At 50.3% G+C, this 26,951-nt stretch overlaps 2 protein-coding genes across 3 annotated transcripts in view; both read right to left on the bottom strand.

Moving 5' to 3' along the window:
* The window catches only part of LOC137307306 (myosin light polypeptide 6-like), a 448,832-nt gene that overhangs the window by 126,729 nt on the left and 295,152 nt on the right, over positions 1–26,951 (bottom strand). The gene's annotated exons all lie outside the window — the stretch shown is intronic.
* The window catches only part of LOC137307302 (tumor necrosis factor receptor superfamily member 14-like), a 53,702-nt gene that overhangs the window by 17,183 nt on the left and 9,568 nt on the right, over positions 1–26,951 (bottom strand). For both annotated transcript variants that reach the window (XM_067976763.1, XM_067976762.1), the window contains exons 2-6: positions 13,151–13,247; positions 11,430–11,555; positions 7,370–7,519; positions 5,911–5,974; positions 1,588–1,754 (exon numbers count right to left, since the gene is read on the bottom strand). In XM_067976763.1, coding sequence (XP_067832864.1) covers positions 1,588–1,754; positions 5,911–5,974; positions 7,370–7,519; positions 11,430–11,555; positions 13,151–13,247 — 604 coding nt within the window. The remainder of the gene's footprint in view (positions 1–1,587; positions 1,755–5,910; positions 5,975–7,369; positions 7,520–11,429; positions 11,556–13,150; positions 13,248–26,951) is intronic.

Below are 26,951 nucleotides of genomic sequence, written 5' to 3'. Positions count from 1 at the left end.
GCTAAGGACAACAATGTGGTCACCATGATATGGCTCAGAGGGATTTCAATAGCTGTTGCTCTGAAGCAGGTGACTATGAGTCTAGAACACACCAGAATAGATGGATCTCCTTCCACCTGATGAAAACCTGTGACATTACAATCAGATATCGAGACCTGGATAAGTCAAAACTTCTTCAGTTAAACATTGAGAAAAACAAAGCCAGCCTTTTCAGCTCTCACTTGTATCTAGGTGCCTTTCGCTATGAATCTATTAACTTCTCTGGCTGTTTGCTCAGGCTGAAGCCAGTGATGGATGAAGTTGACAACCTGCTGGACCCTAGTCTACCCCACAACTGGTACGTCATCAAGAGCACATTCTTCCACCTCCTGACACATCGACTTACTCCCCCACCCCTCCCACCGCTTCCCCCCAAACCCCTCCCCGACTCAGCCCTCCCACCGCACCCCCTCAGCCTCCCCACCGCTTCCGCCGCCCCCTCAGCCCCCCCTCCCCCCCAGCCACCCCTCCCCCCCAGCCACCCCACCGCTTCCCCCTTCACCCTCAGCCCCCCCACCGCTACCCCCTCAGCCCCCCCACCGCTACCCCCTCACCGCTTCCCCCTCCCCCGTCAGCCCCCCACCGCTTCCCCCTCCCCCCTCAGCCCCCCCGCCGCTTCCCCCTCCCCCCTCAGCACCCCCACCGCTTCCCCCTCCCCCCTCAGCCCCCCCACCGCTTCCCCCTCCCCCCTCAGCCCCCCCACCGCTACCCCCTCAGCCCCCCCACCGCTTCCCCCTCCCCCCCCTCAGCCCCCCCACCGCTACCCCCTCAGCCCCCCACCGCTTCCCCCTCAGCCCCCCCACCGCTTCCCCCTCCCCCTCAGCCCCCCCACCGCTTCCCCCTCCCCTCCTCAGCCCCCCCACCGCTTCCCCCTTCCCCCCTCAGCCCCCCCCACCGCTTCCCCCTTCCCCCCTCAGCCCCCCCACCGCTTCCCCCTTCAGGCCCCCCCACCGCTTCCCGCTTCCCCCTTCAGGCCCCCCCACCGCTTCCCCCTTCCCCCCTCAGCCCCCCCCACCGCTTCCCCCTCCCCCCTCAGCCCCCCACCGCTTCCCCCTCCCCCCCACCGCTTCCCCCTCCCCCCTCAGCCCCCCCACCGCTTCCCCCTCCCCCCTCAGCCCCCCCACCGCTTCCCCCTCCCCCCTCAGCCCCCCCACCGCTTCCCCCTCCCCCCTCAGCCCCCCCACCGCTTCCCCCCTCAGCCCCCCCACCGCTTCCCCCCTCAGCCCCCCCACCGCTTCCCCCTCCCCCCCCCCTTGAGGTGGGTGGAGGACTGAATCTTCCCTGCTTTCTGCATTCTACTGCCAGAGGTCGATCGGTCAGTCATGACACCCTGGCTTTCTGCAATACTCTCTGACTATGAGACCACCTCTCTCCCAGGCTCTTTGACTGCCTTTGACCCCCTCCCCCAGCCCCCCAAAACTTCTCTTTTCCTACATGCTGTTTCCCTGTTAAATGCTCCAAGATGTTTCCATTATGTGAGCAGCATTATGTGTATGCAACCAGGATAAGCAAAATGTGGTTCACAATCTGTTGTAGTTTCATAGATACCTGAGCATAAACGATTCCATAGATCTTTGGCCTTCCCGAAGTTGAAGACCACAACGGTTGTGATAATTAGAACACACAGCGCAGAAACACATGTAAGAGCGGTGAGGTATTTCGAGCACTCTGTATCTGCAGGGGCACACCCAGGTGTGGGCTCAGTCTTGCTATCCCTGTGGAAACAAAATGTAATTTGAGAAATATTAATAATATATTAATAAATTCATCAAAGAATAGTGGATACAAGTGTTAGTGCCTAAGGGTAACAGGGGTTGAAATAGGGTGGGGTTATTTTCTTTGGAACAGAGGAGGCTGAGGGGTGATTTAATTGAGGTGTATAAAATTATGAGGGGCCGAGATAGAGTGGATAGGGAGGACCTATTTCCCTTAGCAGAGGGGTCAGTGACCAGGTGGCATAGATTTAAAGTAAGTGGTGGAAGGATTAGAAGGGAGCTGAGGAGAAATGTTCTCACCCAGAGGGTGGTGGGGGTCTGGAACTCACTGCCTGAAAGGGTGGTAGAGGCAGAAACCCTCAACTCATTTAAAAAGTACCTGGATGTGCACCTGAAGTGCCGTAACCTACAGGGCTACGGACCAAGTGCTGGATAGTGGGATCAGGCTGGGTGGCTCATTTTCAGCCGGCACGGACACGATGGGTCGAATGGCCTCCTTCTGTGCCGTACATTTTCTATGATTCTATGAAATCAAACTCTGCGATGATAGTAATAAACTGCTTAACGCAGCTGTATCGATTCTTTGTCTGTTATTTCAATGAAGCCACAGACCCAATTTATCATTAGATGGGGTTGTCACCTGACCCAAAAAAGCTCACTGCAATCCACAAGTCTGCAGACCCATGTAATATCTGTCTTCTAGACATGGGACATATTTTTGTACTGTGACAGTGGTCACAGGAATTTCACACAGACATTAGCACATTGATCATGAACACTACCCAGCGTCTGTTCAACGGTATAACTTTTTTGTGAATTTTGTGCTCATGAAAGTAAAGGATATTAACAGGATTAGATACAGAGTGAACTACACTGTCCCATCAAACACTCCCAGGGCAGGTACAGGGTTAGATACAGAGTAAAGCTCCCTCTACACTGTCCCATCAAACACTCCCAGGGCAGGTACAGCACGGGTTAGATACAGAGTAAAGCTCCCTCTACACTGTCCCATCAAACACTCCCAGGGCAGGTACAGGGTTAGATACAGAGTAAAGCTCCCTCTACACTGTCCCATCAAACACTCCCAGGGCAGGTACAGGGTTAGATACAGAGTAAAGCTCCCTCGACACTGTCCCATCAAACACTCCCAGGTCAGGTACAGGGTTAGATACAGAGTAAAGCTCCCTCCACACTGTCCCATCAAACACTCCCAGGGGCAGGTACAGATACAGAGTAAAGCTCCCTCTACACTGTCCCATCAAACACTCCCAGGACAGGTACAGGGTTAGATACAGAGTAAAGCTCCCTCTACACTGTCCCATCAAACACTCCCAGGGGCAGGTACAGATACAGAGTAAAGCTCCCTCTACACTGTCCCATCAAACACTCCCAGGGCAGGTACAGCACGGGTTAGATACAGAGTAAAGCTCCCTCTACACTGTCCCATCAAACACTCCCAGGGCAGGTACAGCACAGGTTAGATACAGAGTAAAGCTCCCTCTACACTGTCCCATCAAACACTCCCAGGGCAGGTACAGCACATGTTAGATACAGAGTAAAGCTCCCTCCACACAGTCCCATCAAACACTCCCAGGGCAGGTACAGCACAGGTTAGATACACAGTAAATCTCCCTCTACACTGTCCCATCAAACACTCCCAGGGCAGGTACAGGGTTAGATACAGAGTAAAGCTCCCTCTACACTGTCCCATCAAACACTCGCAGGGCAGGAACAGCACGGGTTAGATACAGAGTAAAGCTCCCTCTACACTGTCCCATCAAACACTCCCAGGGGCAGGTACAGCATGGGTTAGATACAGAGTAAAGCTCCAAATGTGCCCTAAACTCAACCTGTGGTGTTCCTCAAGGGTCGGTGCTGGGACCATTGCTTTTCTTGATATATATGGACTTGGACTTGGGTGTACAGGGCACAATTTCAATATTTGCAGATGACACAAAACTTGGAAGGGTAGTGAACAGTGAGGAGGATAGTGATAGACTTCAAGAGGATATAGACAGGCTGGTGGAATGGGCGGACATGTGGCAGATGAAATTTAACACAGAAGTGCGAAGTGATACATTTTGGTAGGAAGAACGAGGAGAGACAATATAAACTAAAGGGTACAATTCTAAAGGGGTACAGGAACAGAGAGATCGGGGGGTATATGTGCACAAATCATTGAAGGTGGCAGGACAGGTTGAGAAAGTGGTTAAAAAAGTATACGGGATCCTAGACTTTATAAATAGAGGCATGGAGTACAAAAGCAAGGCGGTTATGATGAACCTTTATAAAACACTGGTTCGGCCACAACTGGAATATTGTGTCCAATTCTGGGCACCACACTTTAGAAAGGATGTGAAGGCCTTAGAGAGGGTGCAGAAAAGATTTACTAGAATGATTCCAGGGATGAGGGGCTTTAGTTATGTGGATAGACTGGAGAAGCTGGGGTTGTTCTCCTTGGAACAGAGACGGTTGCGAAGAGATTTGATAGAGGTATTCAAAATCATGAAGGGTCTAGACAGAGTAGATAGAGAGAAACTGTTCCCATTGGCGGAAGGGTCAAGAACCAGAGGATAGATTTAAGGTGATTGGCAAGAGAACCAAAGGTGACATGAGGAAAAACTTTTTTACGCAGCGAGTGGTTATGATCTGGAATGCACTGTCTGAAGAGGTGGTGGAGGTAGATTCAATCACGGCTTTCAAAAGGGAACTGGATAAGTACTTGAAAGGAAAAAATTTGTAGGGCTATGGGGACAGGGCGGGGGAGTGAGACTAGTTGGATTGCTTTTGCAGAGAGCCAGCACGGACTCGACTGGCTGAATGGTCTCCTTCCATGCTGTAACTTTTCTATGATTCTAACGTCAAAATACTGCCCGTATAGCATTAGTGACATTTTTCCGTTTCCGACACCAAGTATCCTGTGACTGCTGAGTGAGACTGCCCATTTAACAGGTCATTTGATGAGTTTTAGCTCATGGTGTGTGATGCTCAGTGCCAGGAGCACAGGCCAGAATACCCGGTCTGGGATATTACACGATGCTATGTAGCAGGAGTGCTTTTAGGAACACAGGAACAGGAGGAGGCCATTCAGCCCCTCGAGCCTGTTCTGCCATTCAATTAGATCATGGCTGATCTGTACCTTAACTCCCTTTACCTGCCTTTGCTCCATCTCCCTGGATATCCTTACCCAGCAAAAAATCTATCAATCTCAGTCTTGAAAAGTTCAATTGACCCTCAGCATCCACAGCCTTTTGAGGGAGAGAGTTCCAGACTTGTAATGTCCCAATCCCTTGGACATTTCAGTCTGGCTGCTTTAACCCAAGTGATTTGCAAGTCAAAAATGTTTTTTAAGTGACTGTGTTGTGACAGATTGTTCTCCATTGTGTTGAGTTGTCAACCATGGCTCAGTGGTAGCACTCTTACCTCTGAGTCAGAAGTTTCTGGGTTCAAGCCCCACTCCAGAGACTTAAGAACAAAATTCTAGGTTGACATTTCAGTGCAGTACTGAGGAGGTGCCGTCTTTCGGATGAGACATTAAACTGAGGCTCAGTCTGCCCTCTCAGGTGGACGTAAAAGATCCCACAGCACTATTTTGAAGAAGAGCAGGAGAGTTTTCCCCGGCCAATATTTATCCCTCAACCAACATCACTAAAAACAGATTATCTGGTCGTTACGTCATTGCTGTGCGCAAATTGGCTGCTGTGTTTCCTACATTACAACAGCGCTATACTCCAAAAGTATTTCATTGGCTGTAAAGTACTTTGGGATGATGTGAAAGGTGCTATATAAATGAAAGTTCGTTCTTCCTTTCACTGGGGTGATGGTTCAGTTCCTAGGAGGGGAGATGAGTTGGGGTTCTCGCTCCTGATCACTATTCTGCTGGAAATGGTGTGTGGATGTTGGGTAAGGTTAGGCTCAGGATCGAATATGATAAACACTACAGGAGAAGAGCTTGCTGACTGTTGCTGTTCAAGATCATGTGCTGGAACGGGATAACGAAGGCTGCCAAAAGCCATGGAACTACACACCAACAGGATTCAGCACCTTCAAGAGAGATGGAGAAATCTGGACTGGGCGGGGGGAGGGAGCAGAGGAGCTGCCAGGGTATAGCTAGGTAAGCACTGGAAATGTGTTGGATTGAAAATATGATACTCACTTTGCCGTAGCTAAATCATTCCCACTTGGACTAGGGTGGCACATTGTGTCTTGCCTATAAGTTCCTGAGAAATATAAAGTTTAAGCATTGAACGTTTCCAATAATAATACAGGGTTGATGTCACGATTGCAGCATGAGACCCGTTGATAAATGCTGAGCAATAAAGATCCCAGTCGAGCGCCATCCTGTCCTCATCCACACAGCAGTGACCCCTGTACTTTCCAACAGGGGTCACTGCTCGTGATCAGGAGCAGGAACCCTGGCTAATTTCACCCACCTCTGACCCTGGGGTGCAGAGGTCAATTGTGACATTCCCACTACTGCCCCAGCTGAGTTTGGCCAATACAGCAAAGCAAGTGTTAGCTGTGGTTCAGTGGGTAGATCTCTCACCTCTGTATCAGAAGGTTGTGGGTTCAAGTCCCACTCCAGAAACTTGAGCACAAAATCCAGGCTGACGCTTCAGTGCAGTACTGAGGGAGCGCTGCACTGTCGAAGGTGCCGTCTTTCGGATGAGATGTTAAACCGAGGCCCTGTCTGCTCTCTCTGGTGGATGAAAAAGATCCCACGGCCACTATTTGAAGAAGAGCAGGGGAACTTTCCCTGATGTCCTGGCCAATATTTATCCCCCAACCAACATCACTGAAACCGATTATCTGGTCATTTATCTCATTGCTGTTTGTGGGAGCTTGCTGTGTACAAATTGGCTGTCATGTTTCCTACATTACAAGTGATTACACTCCAAAAGTAAAGCGCTTTGGGATGTCCTGAGGTCGTGAAAGGTGTTATATAATTGCAGATCTTTTTTTCTTTTTCATAGGCAGGCAGATGCAATGGCGTAGAGTTTTACTCTCCGGGGGTTATAGTGGGGGTTGTGATAAAAATGGGCATCTGTCCTGCCTCATGTTGTGACACTTCTATGTTATATCTTTACATTTAATTGGAGCTGGTCTAGGCTCTGGGGTTTTTAAGATGGAAGCCATTCATGTGTTGTTTGCTGTTGCCCTTTTAGCCTGTAAGCAAAGGAGATATGCAACCAAAGGCATTACATATTAATGACAAATTCAAACTGATCCTGTTAACTGCTTTCTGAAAGGGGTTACTGTTGTGGGTGGGGCCGAGAGTGACGGACACACCGAGGGTGGGGCTGGTCATGTTGAGGGAGATGTTAGGGCAGCAGCTGCCCTGTGATGTGAGAGCAACAGTTCCTGGTGGAGATGGTATTCTGCTATATTTGAATGTGTTGTGAATAATACCAGCTCTTTTGCAGTTAATCTGCTTGGATAGGTTTTCACAGATAAATTCTGGACTGAGAGTAAATTGGAACTCTGGTAGTAGCCAGTTAGCCGTGGCTGGTGATAGCCCAGCACTTCACTGCATTCGAATTCCTTTACACAATTAAATTAAACTCGAGACATACAAACACACACACACACTGCAGCGATCAGGGCTGACACCTCACCTTTTCTCCTCATCACTTCACCTGCTGGACACGTGCTGTGCTTTGTACATTGCTCACAGCCCTCGCTGATGAGTTTATCACAGTGGAAGCCATCCAAGCAGTCACAGATTGTGTTACGTGTGATGTTACATGCTTTGATGTCATAACTCCCTGTCTCGGACCAGAGAACAAAAGATTCTCGTTAACACAACGGGGTCGCTTTTAACTTACCGAAATCAGAGGTAACGACATCAGATTGGGCTCGGTGGATTTACTGCCCGGTTAACTTCTGCGATCAACCAGATGCCACTTTCACTGGGGGCCAATGTTGGTGGGGGCAGGGAAGCACCTGCCGCGTTTAATATGCAAATTACGGCTCCGAAGACAGGACCCCGATTTCCATTTTAGGATAGAATTATTCAGACTGTGCACCACGCACTGGTCCATATACCAAGATCTCAATAATACACCCAGCACCCACACCAAAATCCGCCTAATAATCCCAGCACCCACATCAAAATCCGCCTAATAATCCCAGCACCCACAGCAAAACCCACCTAATAAACCCAGCACCCACACCAAAACCCACCTAATAAACCCAGCACCCACACCAAAACCAGTCTAATAAACCCAGCACCCACAGCAAAACCCACCTAATAATCCCAGCACCCACACCAAAACCAGTCTAATAAACCCAGCACCCACACCAAAACACGCCTAATAAACCCAGCACCCACAGCAAAACCCACCTAATAAACGCAGCACCCACACCAAAACCCGCCTAATAAACCCAGCACCCACACCAAAACCCACCTAATAAACCCAGCACCCACACCAAAACACGCCTAATACACCCAGCACCCACACCAAAACCCACCTAATAAACCCAGCACCCACACCAAATCCAGCCTAATGAACCCAGCACCCACACCAAAACACGCCTAATAAACCCAGCACCCACACCAAAACACGCCTAATAAACCCAGCACCCACACCAAAACCCACCTAATAAACCCAGCACCCACACCAAAACACGCCTAATACACCCAGCACCCACACCAAAACACGCCTAATACACCCATCACCCACACCAAAACCAGTCTAATAAACCCAGCACCCACACCAAAACATGCCTAATAAACCCCGCACCCACACCAAAACCCACCTAATAAACCCAGCACCCACACCAAAACCCACCTAATACACCCAGCACCCACACCAAAACACGCCTAATAAACCCAGCACCCACACCAAAACACGCCTAATACACCCATCACCCACACCAAAACCAGTCTAATAAACCCAGCACCCACACCAAAACCCACCTAATAAACCCAGCACCCACACCAAAACCAGTCTAATAAACCCAGCACCCACACCAAAACACGCCTAATAAACCCAGCACCCACACCAAAACCCGCCTAATAAACCCAGCACCCACACCAAAACCAGTCTAATAAACCCAGCACCCACACCAAAACCCGACTAATAAATCCAGCACCCACACCAAAACCCACCTAATAAACCCAGCACCCACACCAAAACCCGCCTAATAAACCCAGCACCCACACCAAAACCCACCTAATAAACCCAGCACCCACACCAAAACCCGCCTAATAAACCCAGCACCCACACCAAAACCCACCCAATAAACCCCGCACCCACACCAAAACCCACCTAATAAACCCAGCACCCACACCAAAACACGCCTAATACACCCAGCACCCACACCAAAACACGCCTAATAAACCCAGCACCCACACCAAAACACGCCTAATACACCCATCACCCACACCAAAACCAGTCTAATAAACCCAGCACCCACACCAAAACACGCCTAATAAACCCAGCACCCACACCAAAACCCACCTAATAAACCCAGCACCCGCACCAAAACCCACCTAATAAACCCAGCACCCGCACCAAAACCCACCTAATAAACCCAGCACCCACACCAAAACCCACCTAATAAACCCAGCACCCACACCAAAACACGCCTAATAAACCCAGCACCCACACCAAAACCCACCTAATAAACCCAGCACCCACACCAAAACCAGTCTAATAAACCCAGCACCCATACCAAAACACGCCTAATAAACCAAGCACCCACACCAAAACCCACCTAATAAACCCAGCACCCACACCAAAACCCACCTAATAAACCCAGCACCCACACCAAAACCCACCTAATAAACCCAGCACCCACACCAAAACCAGTCTAATAAACCCAGCACCCACACCAAAACACGCCTAATAAACCCAGCACCCGCACCAAAACCCACCTAATAAACCCAGCACCCACACCAAAACCCACCTAATAAACCCAGCACCCACACCAAAACACGCCTAATAAACCCAGCACCCACACCAAAACCCACCTAATAAACCCAGCACCCACACCAAAACCAGTCTAATAAACCCAGCACCCACACCAAAACCCGCCTAATAAACCCAGCACCCACACCAAAACCCGCCTAATAAACCCAGCACCCACACCAAAACCAGTCTAATAAACCCAGCACCCACACCAAAACCCGACTAATAAATCCAGCACCCACACCAAAACCCACCTAATAAACCCAGCACCCACACCAAAACCCGCCTAATAAACCCAGCACCCACACCAAAACCCACCTAATAAACCCAGCACCCACACCAAAACCCGCCTAATAAACCCAGCACCCACACCAAAACCCACCCAATAAACCCCGCACCCACACCAAAACCCACCTAATAAACCCAGCACCCACACCAAAACACGCCTAATACACCCAGCACCCACACCAAAACACGCCTAATAAACCCAGCACCCACACCAAAACACGCCTAATACACCCATCACCCACACCAAAACCAGTCTAATAAACCCAGCACCCACACCAAAACACGCCTAATAAACCCAGCACCCACACCAAAACCCACCTAATAAACCCAGCACCCGCACCAAAACCCACCTAATAAACCCAGCACCCGCACCAAAACCCACCTAATAAACCCAGCACCCACACCAAAACCCACCTAATAAACCCAGCACCCACACCAAAACACGCCTAATAAACCCAGCACCCACACCAAAACCCACCTAATAAACCCAGCACCCACACCAAAACCAGTCTAATAAACCCAGCACCCATACCAAAACACGCCTAATAAACCAAGCACCCACACCAAAACCCACCTAATAAACCCAGCACCCACACCAAAACCCACCTAATAAACCCAGCACCCACACCAAAACCCACCTAATAAACCCAGCACCCACACCAAAACCAGTCTAATAAACCCAGCACCCACACCAAAACACGCCTAATAAACCCAGCACCCGCACCAAAACCCACCTAATAAACCCAGCACCCACACCAAAACCCACCTAATAAACCCAGCACCCACACCAAAACACGCCTAATAAACCCAGCACCCACACCAAAACCCACCTAATAAACCCAGCACCCACACCAAAACCAGTCTAATAAACCCAGCACCCACACCAAAACACGCCTAATAAACCAAGCACCCACACCAAAACACGCCTAATAAACCCAGCACCCACACCAAAACCCACTAATAAACCCAGCACCCACACCAAAACCCGCCTAATAAACCCAGCACCCACACCAAAACACGCCTAATAAACCCAGCACCCATACCAAAACCCACCTAATAAACCCAGCACCCACACCAAAACACGCCTAATAAACCCAGCACCCACACCAAAACACGCCTAATAAACCCAGCACCCACACCAAAACACGCCTAATAAACCCAGCACCCATACCAAAACACGCCTAATAAACCCAGCACCCCATGTCCTTATACCAAGAGCTCACTAATAAACCCAGCACTGCTGGCATCAATGCCACAATCTTTAATACATGCCGTGCCACAGTAAACCTCCTGTAACGCACCCAGGGTAAACACCAAAATGTTTCTACTGCACCAACAGCACCCCTCTAATGTACACATTTCAATCTGTGGATACTGTATTCCATTACCTGGTTACACAATGTCACTCTCAAGGACACCCCTTGCATTGCAGTCAGGTCTGTGCAGTTATAGGACAGGCATTTTAATCACTCACCTTCTCCACAAGCCTTGCATGCAATACACTGCTCTAGTCCGTTGAAATTGTCTCGGTAGGTGCTGTTTGCACATGGGTAGCACTGTGTACCAGTATTATGTGTGCAATGTTCCTCAACTCGCTGACCTGTAACAGAAAGTAAGAGTGGGAGAGGCAACTATTAAAACCCGAGCAAAGAACTGTGGTAAAAAGAACAACATGAATGCTGGGAATCTGTAGGAAAGGGAACTGAGGGTGGGAGGTAGAAAGTGTAAATGGTCCTAATTGTAAGAATCATTGTTTAAAAAGGTTTGTTTGGAGGTGTCCAGTTGTTCTTAGCTTGCTTTAACTGACTGTGGTCTACTACAGGAACAAGGAGACAATCATATGGGAAGAATGGCCCAATCAGGTGTGGTAGAATAAATTTAAGAATAACGACCAACCAGTGACTCTTTTTCTTGGCGGGGGTAGGGGTGGTGGGAAGAGGCAGGGCCACTTTGGGGTCAAGGTGAAGATTTTAAATCAAGTTAACCCCCTGTGGTAGACTCCGTAATCCAATACCTGATCCAGACTGGTCCGCAGTTCTCCAGGACACTGTTAATGGCTGACCAGCCGGCCTAGCTCATTAACAGAACCTGGAGGGGTAGACCTGTAACTAGAATCATAGAACGGTTACAGCACAGAAGGAGGCCATTCGGCCCATCGAGCCCGTGCCAGCTCTTTGTAAGAGCAATCCAGTTAGTCCCATTTCCCCGCTTTTTCCCCCGTAGCCCTGCAAATCTTTTCCCCTTCAAGTATTTATCCAATTCCTTTTTGAAAGCCACGATTGAATCTGCTCCCACCACCCTTTCAGGCAACGCATTCCAGATCATAACTACTCGCTGCATAAAAAAGTTTTTCCTCATATCGCCTTTGGTTCTTTTGCCAATCACTTTAAATCTGTGTCCTCTGGTTCTTGACCCTTCCGCCAATGGGAACAGTTTCTCTCTATTTACTTTATCTAAACCCTTCTAGGGTTAACTAGGGACCACAATTCCTCTCAATCGGCTCCAGTTAACCATGCAGGCCAAAGCCCCAATGAGTAGGTTGGTCCTAGTTGGATAAACAGTGAGAAGCTTACCAACGATGTGGGGGTCCCTAAGCCACAGCTCTGCCAACCCGCAACTAAGGGGGTGATTTTCATCTGACGGCATAAATCAGTTCTAAGTGGTTACGGTCTGCTATTACTCCCACTTGAATCTCAGGTCCAAAGAGCACCCAATGCTCCATTCTTTGATTTCAATGGGATGAAAGTCGGACGGGTTCTACAATGGTCATGCGATCCACTCTCCAGGTTACTGCTGAAGTGACGAAGTTAGAAAGGACCCCCTATTAACTCTACAGATAGACAATTCCCCATCTACATTCCCTAGATATTAGTGAAGGGGGAGCAGACAGACTGGTTGAAAATCCTCTTGTTAATATGCGTTACATGTTGGAATTCTAACATACTCTTTCTTATTTGTTGTGGGTGTAATCAGTGGTTTTGAATTTAAAATATTCTTTTCCTTTAATATCAACACACTAAATAAGGTAGTGTTAACACTGTAACTTTCTTCCGAATAGGAGAATACAATGCTGCTGGGATATACAGAGTTACACCGTCAAAATCGATACTTAATCAAGTTCCATCAAGAGTTGAGAAAACCCAATCACTCCTCTCACTCCTGTCATTACAGAGCGGGTTTACAATACTGACTTACCAGGTTTACACATTGGACAGCATTGACCCCGATATTTATACTCCTTATCACTGCAGGGATTGACATTAAGGGGAGCATTCACGAGTCCAGAGGGTAGCTGTACAGAAGTGAGTCACATTTCAGCACAGTTAGACTTACATTCTGAAGTGACAAAAGAAACATTACCACAAGAGTTGAAGGGATTAGGTGGTGCTGTGGGTCAGGCAATGTACTGACACCCCTGGGGCCTGGGTTGGCAGCTGACTTTAAAAGGTCCAATGTGAAATCATCCTTTAATATCCCATCCAGTCTCATCCCACTCCCCATACCCTTTAATATCCCACCCAGTCTCATCCCACTCTCCCCCTCACTCCCCATACCCTTTAATATCCCATCCAGTCTCATCCCACTCCCCATACCCTTTAATATCCCACCCAGTCTCATCCCACTCTCCCCCTCACTCCCCATACCCTTTAATATCCCACCCAGTCGAATCCCACTCTCCCCCTCACTCCCCATATCCATTAATATCCCACCCAGTCTAATCCCACTCTCCCCCTCACTCCTCATATCCATTAATATCCCACCCAGTCTAGTCCCACTCTCCCCCTCACTCCCCATACCCTTTAATATCCCACCCAGTCTAATCCCACTCTCCCACTCACTCCCCATACCCTTTAATATCCCACCCAGTCTAATCCCACTCTCCCCCTCACTCCCCATACCCTTGAATATCCCACCCAGTCGAATCCCACTCTACCCCTCACTCCTCATATCCATTAATATCCCACCCAGTCTAATCCCATTCTCCCACTCACTCCCCATATCCATTAATATCCCACCCAGTCTAATCTCACTCTCCCATCACTCCCCATATCCATTAATATCCCACCCAGTGTAATCTCACTCTCCCCCTCACTCCCCGTACCCTTTAATATCCCACCCAGTCTAATCTCACTCCCCGTACCCTTTAATATCCCACCAAGTCTAATCCCACTCTCCCCCTCACTCCTCATACCCTTTAATATCCCACCCAGTCGAATCCCACTCTCACCCTCACTCCCCATACCCTTTAATATCTCACCCAGTCTAGTCCCACTCTCCCCCTCACTCCCCGTACCCTTTAATGTCCCACTCAGTCTAATCCCACTCTCCCTTTATTCTCCATACACTTTAATAACCCTATTTGTCTAATCGCAATCTCCTGCTCACTCCCCATACCCTTTAATATCTCACCCAGTCTAATCCCACTCTCACCCACACTCCCCATATCCATTAATATCCCCCAGTCTAATCTCACTCTGCCCCTCACTCCCCATATCCATTAATATCCCATCCTGTCTAATCCCACTCTCCCCATACCCTTTAATATCCCCCTCTCCTGCTCACTCCCCATACCGTTTAATATCCCCCAGTCTAATCTCACTCTCACCCTCACTCCCCATATCAATTAATATCCCACCCAGTCGAATCTCACTCTCTCCCTCACTCCCCATACCCTTTAATATCCCCCAGTCTAATCCCATTCTCCTGCTCATTCCCCGTACCCTTTAATATCCCCCAGTCTAATCCCATTCTCCTGCTCATTCCCCGTACCCTTTAAAATCCCACCCAGTCTAATCCCACTCTCCCCATATCAATTAATATCCCACCCAGTCTAATCCCACTCACTCCCCATATCCATTAATATCCCACCCAGTCTAATCCCACTCTCCCCCTCACTGCCCATATCCGTTAATATCCCACCCAGTCTAATCTCACTCTCCCCCTCACTCCCCATACCCATTAATATCCCACCCAGTCTAATCCCACTCTCCCCCTCACTCCCCATACCCTTTAATATCCCACCTAGTCTAATCCCACTCTCCCCCTCACTCCCCATATCCATTAATATTCCAGCCAGTCTAATCTCACTCTCCCCCCTACCCTTAAATATCCCACCCAGTCGAATCCCACTCTCCCCCTCACTCCCCATATCCATTAATATCCCACCCAGTCTAATCCCACTCTCCCCCTCACTCCCCATACCGTTTAATATCCCCCCATTCTAATCTCACTCTCCCCTTCACTCCCCATACCCTTTAATATCCCATCCAGTCTAATCCCACTCTCCCCTCTCACTCCCCATACCCTTCAATATCCCACCCAATCCCTCACTCCCCGTACCCTTTAATATCCCACCCAGTCTAATCCCATTCTCCTGCTACCTCCCCATACCCTTTAATATCCCACCCAGTCTAATCCCACTCTCCCCCTCACTCCCCATATCCATTAATATCCCACCCAGTCTAATCACACTCTCCCCCTCACTCCCCATATCCATTAATATCCCACCCAGTCTATTCCCACTCTCCCCCTCACTCCCCATACCCTTGAATATCCCACCCAGTCCAATCCCATTCTCCCCCTCACTCCCCATATCCATTAATATCCCACCCAGTCGAATTACACTCTCCCCCTCACTCCCCGTACCCTTTAATATTCCACCCAGTCTAATCCCACTCTCCCCCTCACTCCCCATACCCTTTAATATCCCACCCAGTCTAATCCCACTCTCCCACTCACTCCCCGTGCCCTTTAATATCCCCCAGTCTAATCCCACTCTCCCTCTCACTCCCCATACCCTTTAATATGCCACCCAGTCTAATCCCACTCTCCCCCTCACTCCCCATACCCTTTAATATCCCACCCAGTCAAATCCCACTCTCCCCCTCACTCCCCGTACCCTTGAATATCCCACCCAGTCTAATCCCATTCTCCCACTCACTCCCCATATCCATTAATATCCCACCCAGTCTAATCTCACTCTCCCATCACTCCCCATATCCATTAATATCCCACCCAGTGTAATCTCACTCTCACCCTCACTCCCCGTACCCTTTAATATCCCACCTAGTCTAATCCCACTCTCCCCCTCACTCCCCATACCCTTTAATATCCCACCCAGTCTAATCCCACTCTCCCCCTCACTCCCCATACCCTTTAATATCCCACCCAGTCTAATCCCACTCTCCCCCTCACTCCCCATACCCTTTAATATGCCACCCAGTCGAGTCCCACTCTCCCCCTCACTCCCCATAACCTTTAATATCCCACCCAGTCTAATCCCACTCTCCCCCTCACTCCCATTATCCATTAATATGCCACCCAGTCGAATCCCACTCTCCCCCTCACTCCCCATACCCTTTAATATCCCACCCAGTCTAATCCCACTCTCCCCCTCACTCCCATTATCCATTAATATCCCCCAGTCTCATCCATTTCTCCCCCTCACTCCCCATACCCTTTAATATCCCACCCAGTCTAATCCCACTCTCCCCCTCACTCCCCATACCCTTCAACATCCCACCCAGTCTAATCCCACTCTCCCCCTCACTCCCCATACCCTTTAATATCCCACCCAGTCTAATCCCACTCTCCCCATACCCTTTAATATCCCACCCAGTCTAATCCCACTCTCCCCCTCACTCCCCGTACCCTTTAATGTCCCACTCAGTCTAATCCCACTCTCCCTTTATTCTCCATACACTTTAATAACCCTATTTGTCTAATCGCAATCTCCTGCTCACTCCCCGTACCCTTCAACATCCCACTCAGTCTAATCCCACTCTCACCCTCACTCCCCGTACCCTTTAATATCCCACCCAGTCTCATCCCACTCTCCCCCTCACTCCCCGTACCCTTTAATATCCCACCCAGTCTAGTCCTACTCTCCCCCTCACTCCCCATTCCCTTGAATATCCCACCCAGTCTAATCCCATTCTCCCACTCACTCCCCATATCCATTAATATCCCACCCAGTCTAATCTCACTCTCCCATCACTCCCCATATCCATTAATATCCCACCCAGTGTAATCCCACTCTCCCCCTCACTCCCCGTACCCTTTAATATCCCACCCAGTCTAATCCCACTCTCCCCCTCACTCCCCATACCCTTTAATATGCCACCCAGTTTAATCCCACTCTCCCCCTCACTCCCCATACCCTTTAATATCCCACCCAGTCTAATCCCACTCTCCCCCTGACTCCCCATACCCTTTAATATCCCACCCAGTCTAATCCCACTCTCCCCCTCACTCCCATTATCCATTAATATCCCCCAGTCTCATCCATTTCTCCCCCTCACTCCCCATACCCTTTAATATCCCACCCAGTCTAATCCCACTCTCCCCCTCACTCCCCGTACCCTTCAACATCCCACCCAGTCTAATCCCACTCTCCCCCTCACTCCCCGAACCCTTTAATGTCCCACTCAGTCTAATCCCACTCTCCCTTTATTCTCCATACACTTTAATAACCCTATTTGTCTAATCGCAATCTCCTGCTCACTCCCCATACCCTTCAACATCCCACTCAGTCTAATCCCACTCTCACCCTCACTCCCCGTACCCTTTAATATCCCACCCAGTCTCATCCCACTCTCCCCCTCACTCCCCGTACCCTTTAATATCCCACCCAGTCTAGTCCCACTCTCCCCCTCACTCCCCATTCCCTTGAATATCCCACCCAGTCTAATCCCATTCTCCTGCTCATTCCCCGTACCCTTTAATATCCCCCAGTCTAATCCCATTCTCCTGCTCATTCCCCGTACCCTTTAAAATCCCACCCAGTCTAATCCCACTCTCCCCATATCCATTAATATCCCACCCAGTCTAATCCCACTCTCCCCCTCACTCCCCATATCCGTTAATATCCCACCCAGTCTAATCCCACTCTCCCCCTCACTCCCCATATCCATTAATATTCCAGCCAGTCTAATCTCACTCTCCCCCCTACCCTTTAATATCCCACCCAGTCGAATCCCACTCTCCCCCTCACTCCCCATATCCATTAATATCCCACCCAGTCTAATCCCACTCTCCCCCTCACTCCCCATACCCTTGAATATTCCACCCAGTCTAATCCCATTCTCCCCCTCACTCCCCATCTCCATTAATATCCCACCCAGTCTAATCTCACTCTCCCCCTCACTCCCCATACCGTTTAATATCCCCCCATTCTAATCTCACTCTCCCCTTCACTCCCCATACCCTTTAATATCCCATCCAGTCTAATCCCACTCTCCCCCTCACTCCCCATATCCTTTAATATCCCCCTCTCCTGCTCACTCCCTATACCCTTTACTATCCCCCCAGTCTACTCTCACTCTCCCCCCTCACTCCCCATACCCTTCAATATCCCACCCAATCCCTCACTCCCCATACGCTTTAATATCCCCCAGTCTAATCCCATTCTCCTGCTACCTCCCCATACCCTTTAATATCCCACCCAGTCTAATCCCACTCTCCCCCTCACTCCCCATATCCATTAATATCCCACCCAATCTAATCCCACTCTCCCCCTCACTCCCCATATCCATTAATATCCCACCCAGTCGATTCCCACTCTCCCCCTCACTCCCCATACCCTTGAATATCCCACCCAGTCCAATCCCATTCTCCCCCTCACTCCCCATATCCATTAATATCCCACCCAGTCTAATCCCACTCTCCCCCTCACTCCCCGTACCCTTTAATATCCCACCCAGTCTAATCCCACTCTCCCACTCACTCCCCGTGCCCTTTAATATCCCCCAGTCTAATCTCACTCTCCCTCTCACTCCCCATACCCTTTAATATGCCACCCAGTCTAATCCCACTCTCCCCCTCACTCCTCATACCCTTTAATATCCCACCCAGTCTAATCCCACTCTCCCCCTCACTCCCCATACCATTGAATATCCCACCGTGTCTAATCCCACTCTCCCCCCTCACTCCCCATATCCATTAATATCCCACCCAGTCTAATCCCACTCTCCCCCTCACTCCCCATATCCATTAATATCCCACCCAGTGTAATCTCACTCTCCCCCTCACTCCCCGTACCCTTTAATATCCCATCCAGTCTAATCTCACTCTCACCCTCACTCCCCGTACCCTTTAATATCCCACCCAGTCTAATCCCACTCTCCCCCTCACTCCCCATACCCTTTAATATCCCACCCAGTCTAATCCCACTCTCCCCCTCACTCCCCATACCCTTTAATATCCCACCCAGTCGAATCCCACTCTCCCCCTCACTCCCCATACCCTTTAATATGCCACCCAGTCTAATCCCACTCTCCCCCTCACTCCCCATACCCTTTAATATCCCACCCAGTCTAATCCCACTCTCCCCCTCACTCCCATTATCCATTAATATCCCACCCAGTCTAATCCCACTGTCCCCCTCACTCCCCATACCCTTCAACATCCCACCCAGTCTAATCCCACTCTCCCCCTCACTCCCCATACCCTTGAATATCCCACCCAGTCTAATCTCACTCTCCCATCACTCCCCATATCCATTAATATCCCACCCAGTGTAATCTCACTCTCCCCCTCACTCCCCGTACCCTTTAATATCCCACCCAGTCTAATCCCACTCTCCCCCTCACTCCCCATACCCTTCAATATGCCACCCAGTCTAATCCCACTCTCCCCCTCACTCCCCATACCCTTTAATATCCCACCCAGTCTAATCCCACTCTCCCCCTCACTCCCATTATCCATTAATATCCCCCAGTCTCATCCATTTCTCCCCCTCACTCCCCATACCCTTTCATGTCCCACCCAGTCTAATCCCACTCTCACCCTCACTCCCCGTACCCTTTAATGTCCCACTCAGTCTAATCCCACTCTCCCTTTATTCTCCATACACTTTAATAACCCTATTTGTCTAATCCCACTCTCCCCCTCACTCCCCGTACCCTTTAATATCCCACCCAGTCTAATCCCACTCTCCTGCTCACTCCCCGTACCCTTTAATATCTCACCCAGTCTAATCCCACTCTCACCCTCACTCCCCGTACCCTTTAATATCCCACCCAGTCTCATCCCACTCTCCCCCTCACTCCCTGTACCCTTTAATATCCCACCCAGTCTAGTCCCACTCGCCCCCTCACTCCCCGTACCCTTTAATATCCTACCCAGTCTAGTCCCACTCTCCCCCTCACTCCCCGTACCCTTTAATGTCCCACTCAGTCTAATCCCACTCTCCCTTTATTCTCCATACACTTTAATAACCCTATTTGTCTCATCGCAATCTCCTGCTCACTCCCCATAGCCTTTCATGTCCCACCCAGTCTAATCCCACTCTCCCCCTCACTCCCCATACCCTTCAACATCCCACCCAGTCTAATCCCACTCTCCCCCTCACTCCCCATACCCTTCAACATCCCACCCAGTCTAATCCCACTCTCCCCCTCACTCCCCGTACCCTTTAATGTCCCACTCAGTCTAATCCCACTCTCCCTTTATTCTCCATACACTTTAATAACCCTATTTGTCTAATCGCAATCTCCTGCTCACTCCCCATACCCTTCAACATCCCACTCAGTCTAATCCCACTCTCCCTTTATTCTCCATACACTTTAATAACCCTATTTGTCTAATCCCACTCTCCCCCTCACTCCCCATACCCTTTAATATCTCACCCAGTCTAATCCCACTCTCCCCCTCACTCCCCATACCCTTCAACATCCCACTCAGTCTAATCCCACTCTCCCCCTCACTCCCCATACCCTTTAATATCCCACCCAGTCTAATCCCACTCTCCCCCTCACTCCCCGTACCCTTTAATGTCCCACTCAGTCTAATCCCACTCTCCCTTTATTCTCCATACACTTTAATAACCCTATTTGTCTAATCCCACTCTCCCCCTCACTCCCCATACCCTTTAATATCCCACCCAGTCTAATCCCACTCTCCCCCTCACTCCCCGTACCCTTTAATGTCCCACTCAGTCTAATCCCACTCTCCCTTTATTCTCCATACACTTTAATAACCCTATTTGTCTAATCCCACTCTCCCCCTCACTCCCCATACCCTTTAATATCCCACCCAGTCTAATCCCACTCTCCCCCTCACTCCCCGTACCCTTTAATATCCCACCCAGTCTAGTCCCACTCTCCCCCTCACTCCCCATACCCTTCAACATCCCACTCAGTCTAATCCCACTCTCCCCCTCACTCCCCATACCCTTTAATGTCCCACCTAGTCTAATCGCACTCTCCCCCTCACTCCCCATACCCTTTAATATTCCACCCAGTCTAATCCCACTCTCCCCCTCACTCCCCATACCCTTTAATATCCCACCCAGTCTAATCCCACTCTCCCCCTCACTCCCCGTACCCTTTAATATCCCACCCAGTCCAATCCCACTCTCCCCCTCACTCCCCATACCCTTTAATATCCCACCCAGTCTAATCCCACTCTCCCCCTCACTCCCCATATCCTTTAATATCCCACCCAGTCTAATCCCACTCTCCCCCTCACTCCCCATACCCTTTAATATCCCACCCAGTCTAATCCCACTCTCCCCCTCACTCCCCGTACCCTTTAATGTCCCACTCAGTCTAATCCCACTCTCCCTTTATTCTCCATACACTTTAATAACCCTATTTGTCTAATCCCACTCTCCCCCTCACTCCCCATACCCTTTAATATCTCACCCAGTCTAATCCCACTCTCACCCTCACTCCCCGTACCCTTTAATATCCCACCCAGTCTCATCCCACTCTCCCCCTCACTCCCTGTACCCTTTAATATCCCACCCAGTCTAGTCCCACTCTCCCCCTCACTCCCCGTACCCTTTAATATCCTACCCAGTCGAGTCCCACTCTCCCCCTCACTCCCCGTACCCTTTAATGTCCCACTCAGTCTAATCCCACTCTCCCTTTATTCTCCATACACTTTAATAACCCTATTTGTCTCATCGCAATCTCCTGCTCACTCCCCATAGCCTTTCATGTCCCACCCAGTCTAATCCCACTCTCCCCCTCACTCCCCATACCCTTCAACATCCCACCCAGTCTAATCCCACTCTCCCCCTCACTCCCCATACCCTTCAACATCCCACCCAGTCTAATCCCACTCTCCCCCTCACTCCCCGTACCCTTTAATGTCCCACTCAGTCTAATCGCACTCTCCCTTTATTCTCCATACACTTTAATAACACTATTTGTCTAATCCCACTCTCCCCCTCACTCCCCGTACCCTTTAATATCCCACCCAGTCTAATCCCACTCTCCCCCTCACTCCCCATACCCTTTAATATCTCACCCAGTCTAATCCCACTCTCCCCCTCACTCCCCATACCCTTTAATATCCCACCCAGTCTAATCCCACTCTCCCCCTCACTCCCCATACCCTTTCATGTCCCACCTAGTCTAATCGCACTCTCCCCCTCACTCCCCATACCCTTTAATATCCCACCCAGTCTAATCCCACTCTCCCCCTCAATCCCCTCACCCTTTAATATCCCACCCAGTCTAATCCCACTCTCCCCCTCACTCCCCATACCCTTTCATGTCCCACCTAGTCTAATCGCACTCTCCCCCTCACTCCCCATACCCTTTAATATCCCACCCAGTCTAATCGCACTCTCCCCCTCACTCCCCATACCCTTTAATATCCCACCCAGTCTAATCCCACTCTCCCCCTCACTCCCCGTACCCTTTAATATCCCACCCAGTCTAATCCCACTCTCCCCCTCACTCCCCGTACCCTTTAATATCCCACCCAGTCTAATCCCACTCTCCCCCTCACTCCCCGTACCCTTTAATATCCCACCCAGTCTAATCCCACTCTCCCCCTCACTCCCCATACCCTTCAACATCCCACCCAGTCTAATCCCACTCTCCCCCTCACTCCCCGTACCCTTTAATGTCCCACTCAGTCTAATCCCACTCTCCCTTTATTCTCCATACACTTTAATAACCCTATTTGTCTAATCGCAATCTCCTGCTCACTCCCCATACCCTTCAACATCCCACTCAGTCTAATCCCACTCTCCCTTTATTCTCCATACACTTTAATAACCCTATTTGTCTAATCCCACTCTCCCCCTCACTCCCCATACCCTTTAATATCTCACCCAGTCTAATCCCACTCTCCCCCTCACTCCCCATACCCTTCAACATCCCACTCAGTCTAATCCCACTCTCCCCCTCACTCCCCATACCCTTTAATATCCCACCCAGTCTAATCCCACTCTCCCCCTCACTCCCCGTACCCTTTAATATCCCACTCAGTCTAATCCCACTCTCCCCCTCACTCCCCGTACCCTTTAATGTCCCACTCAGTCTAATCCCACTCTCCCTTTATTCTCCATACACTTTAATAACCCTATTTGTCTAATCCCACTCTCCCCCTCACTCCCCATACCCTTTAATATCCCACCCAGTCTAATCCCACTCTCCCCCTCACTCCCCGTACCCTTTAATGTCCCACTCAGTCTAATCCCACTCTCCCTTTATTCTCCATACACTTTAATAACCCTATTTGTCTAATCCCACTCTCCCCCTCACTCCCCATACCCTTTAATATCCCACCCAGTCTAATCCCACTCTCCCCCTCACTCCCCGTACCCTTTAATATCCCACCCAGTCTAGTCCCACTCTCCCCCTCACTCCCCATACCCTTCAACATCCCACTCAGTCTAATCCCACTCTCCCCCTCACTCCCCATACCCTTTAATGTCCCACCTAGTCTAATCGCACTCTCCCCCTCACTCCCCATACCCTTTAATATTCCACCCAGTCTAATCCCACTCTCCCCCTCACTCCCCATACCCTTTAATATCCCACCCAGTCTAATCCCACTCTCCCCCTCACTCCCCGTACCCTTTAATATCCCACCCAGTCCAATCCCACTCTCCCCCTCACTCCCCATACCCTTTAATATCCCACCCAGTCTAATCCCACTCTCCCCCTCACTCCCCATATCCTTTAATATCCCACCCAGTCTAATCCCACTCTCCCCCTCACTCCCCATACCCTTTAATATCCCACCCAGTCTAATCCCACTCTCCCCCTCACTCCCCGTACCCTTTAATGTCCCACTCAGTCTAATCCCACTCTCCCTTTATTCTCCATACACTTTAATAACCCTATTTGTCTAATCCCACTCTCCCCCTCACTCCCCATACCCTTTAATATCTCACCCAGTCTAATCCCACTCTCACCCTCACTCCCCGTACCCTTTAATATCCCACCCAGTCTCATCCCACTCTCCCCCTCACTCCCTGTACCCTTTAATATCCCACCCAGTCTAGTCCCACTCTCCCCCTCACTCCCCGTACCCTTTAATATCCTACCCAGTCGAGTCCCACTCTCCCCCTCACTCCCCGTACCCTTTAATGTCCCACTCAGTCTAATCCCACTCTCCCTTTATTCTCCATACACTTTAATAACCCTATTTGTCTCATCGCAATCTCCTGCTCACTCCCCATAGCCTTTCATGTCCCACCCAGTCTAATCCCACTCTCCCCCTCACTCCCCATACCCTTCAACATCCCACCCAGTCTAATCCCACTCTCCCCCTCACTCCCCATACCCTTCAACATCCCACCCAGTCTAATCCCACTCTCCCCCTCACTCCCCGTACCCTTTAATGTCCCACTCAGTCTAATCGCACTCTCCCTTTATTCTCCATACACTTTAATAACACTATTTGTCTAATCCCACTCTCCCCCTCACTCCCCGTACCCTTTAATATCCCACCCAGTCTAATCCCACTCTCCCCCTCACTCCCCATACCCTTTAATATCTCACCCAGTCTAATCCCACTCTCCCCCTCACTCCCCATACCCTTTAATATCCCACCCAGTCTAATCCCACTCTCCCCCTCACTCCCCATACCCTTTCATGTCCCACCTAGTCTAATCGCACTCTCCCCCTCACTCCCCATACCCTTTAATATCCCACCCAGTCTAATCCCACTCTCCCCCTCAATCCCCTCACCCTTTAATATCCCACCCAGTCTAATCCCACTCTCCCCCTCACTCCCCATACCCTTTCATGTCCCACCTAGTCTAATCGCACTCTCCCCCTCACTCCCCATACCCTTTAATATCCCACCCAGTCTAATCCCACTCTCCCCCTCACTCCCCATACCCTTTAATATCCCACCCAGTCTAATCCCACTCTCCCCCTCACTCCCCGTACCCTTTAATATCCCACCCAGTCTAATCCCACTCTCCCCCTCACTCCCCGTACCCTTTAATATCCCACCCAGTCTAATCCCACTCTCCCCCTCACTCCCCGTACCCTTTAATATCCCACCCAGTCTAATCCCACTCTCCCCCTCACTCCCCGTACCCTTTAATATCCCACCCAGTCTAATCCCACTCTCCCCCTCACTCCCCATACCCTTTAATATCCCACCCAGTCTAATCCCACTCTCCTCCCCACTCCCCATACCCTTTAATATCCCACCCAGTCTAATCCCACTCTCCCCTCACTCCCCATACCCTTTAATATCCCACCCAGTCCAATCCCACTCTCCCCCTCACTCCCCGTACCCTTTAATATCCCACCCAGTCTAATTCCACTCTCCCCCTCACTCCCCATATCCTTTAATATCCCACCCAGTCTAGTCCCACTCTCACCCTCACTCCCCGTACCCTTTAATATCCCACCCAGTCTAATCCCACTTTCCTGCTCACTCCCCATACCCTTTAATATCCCACCCAGTCTAGTCCCACTCTCACCCTCACTCCCCGTACCCTTTAATATCCCACCCAGTCTAATCCCACTCTCCCCCTCACTCCCCGTACCCTTTAATATCCCACCCAGTCTAATCCCACTCTCCCCCTCACTCCCCGTACCCTTTAATATCCCCCAGTCTAATCCCACTCTCCCCCTCACTCCCCATACCCTTTAATATCCCACCCAGTCTAATCCCACTCTCCTCCCCACTCCCCATACCCTTTAATATCCCACCCAGTCTAATCCCACTCTCCCCCTCACTCCCCGTACCCTTTAATATCCCACCCAGTCTAATCCCACTCTCCTCCCCACTCCCCATACCCTTTAATATCCCACCCAGTCTAATCCCACTCTCCCCCTCACTCCCCGTACCCTTTAATATCCCACCCAGTCTAATCCCACTCTCCCCTCACTCCCCGTACCCTTTAATATCCCACCCAGTCCAATCCCACTCTCCCCCTCACTCCCCGTACCCTTTAATATCCCACCCAGTCTAATCCCACTCTCCCCCTCACTCCCCATACCCTTTAATATCCCACCCAGTCTAATTCCACTCTCCCCCTCACTCCCCATATCCTTTAATATCCCACCCAGTCTAATCTCACTCTCCCCCTCACTCCCCATACCCTTTAATATCCCACCCAGTCTAATCCCACTCTCCCCCTCACTCCCCATACCCTTTAATATCCCACCCAGTCTAATCCCACTCTCCCCCTCACTCCCCATACCCTTTAATATCCCACCCAGTCTAATCCCACTCTCCCCCTCACTCCCCATACCCTTTAATATCCCACCCAGTCTAATCCCACTCTCCTGCTCACTCCCCGTACCCTTTAATATCCCACCCAGTCTAATCCCACTCTCCCCATACCCTTTAATATCCCACCCAGTCTAATCCCACTCTCCCCCTCACTCCCCGTACCCTTTAATGTCCCACTCAGTCTAATCCCACTCTCCCTTTATTCTCCATACACTTTAATAACCCTATTTGTCTAATCGCAATCTCCTGCTCACTCCCCGTACCCTTCAACATCCCACTCAGTCTAATCCCACTCTCCCCCTTACTCCCATTATCCATTAATATCCCCCAGTCTCATCCATTTCTCCCCCTCACTCCCCATACCCTTTAATATCCCACCCAGTCTAATCCCACTCTCCCCCTCACTCCCCATACCCTTCAACATCCCACCCAGTCTAATCCCACTCTCCCCCTCACTCCCCATACCCTTTAATATCCCACCCAGTCTAATCCCACTCTCCCCATACCCTTTAATATCCCACCCAGTCTAATCCCACTCTCCCCCTCACTCCCC

Source organism: Heptranchias perlo, chromosome X (assembly GCF_035084215.1).
Source record: "Heptranchias perlo isolate sHepPer1 chromosome X, sHepPer1.hap1, whole genome shotgun sequence".
In the NCBI taxonomy this organism is placed as follows: domain Eukaryota; kingdom Metazoa; phylum Chordata; class Chondrichthyes; order Hexanchiformes; family Hexanchidae; genus Heptranchias; species Heptranchias perlo.
This window is presented reverse-complemented; position numbering and strand designations above follow the sequence as displayed.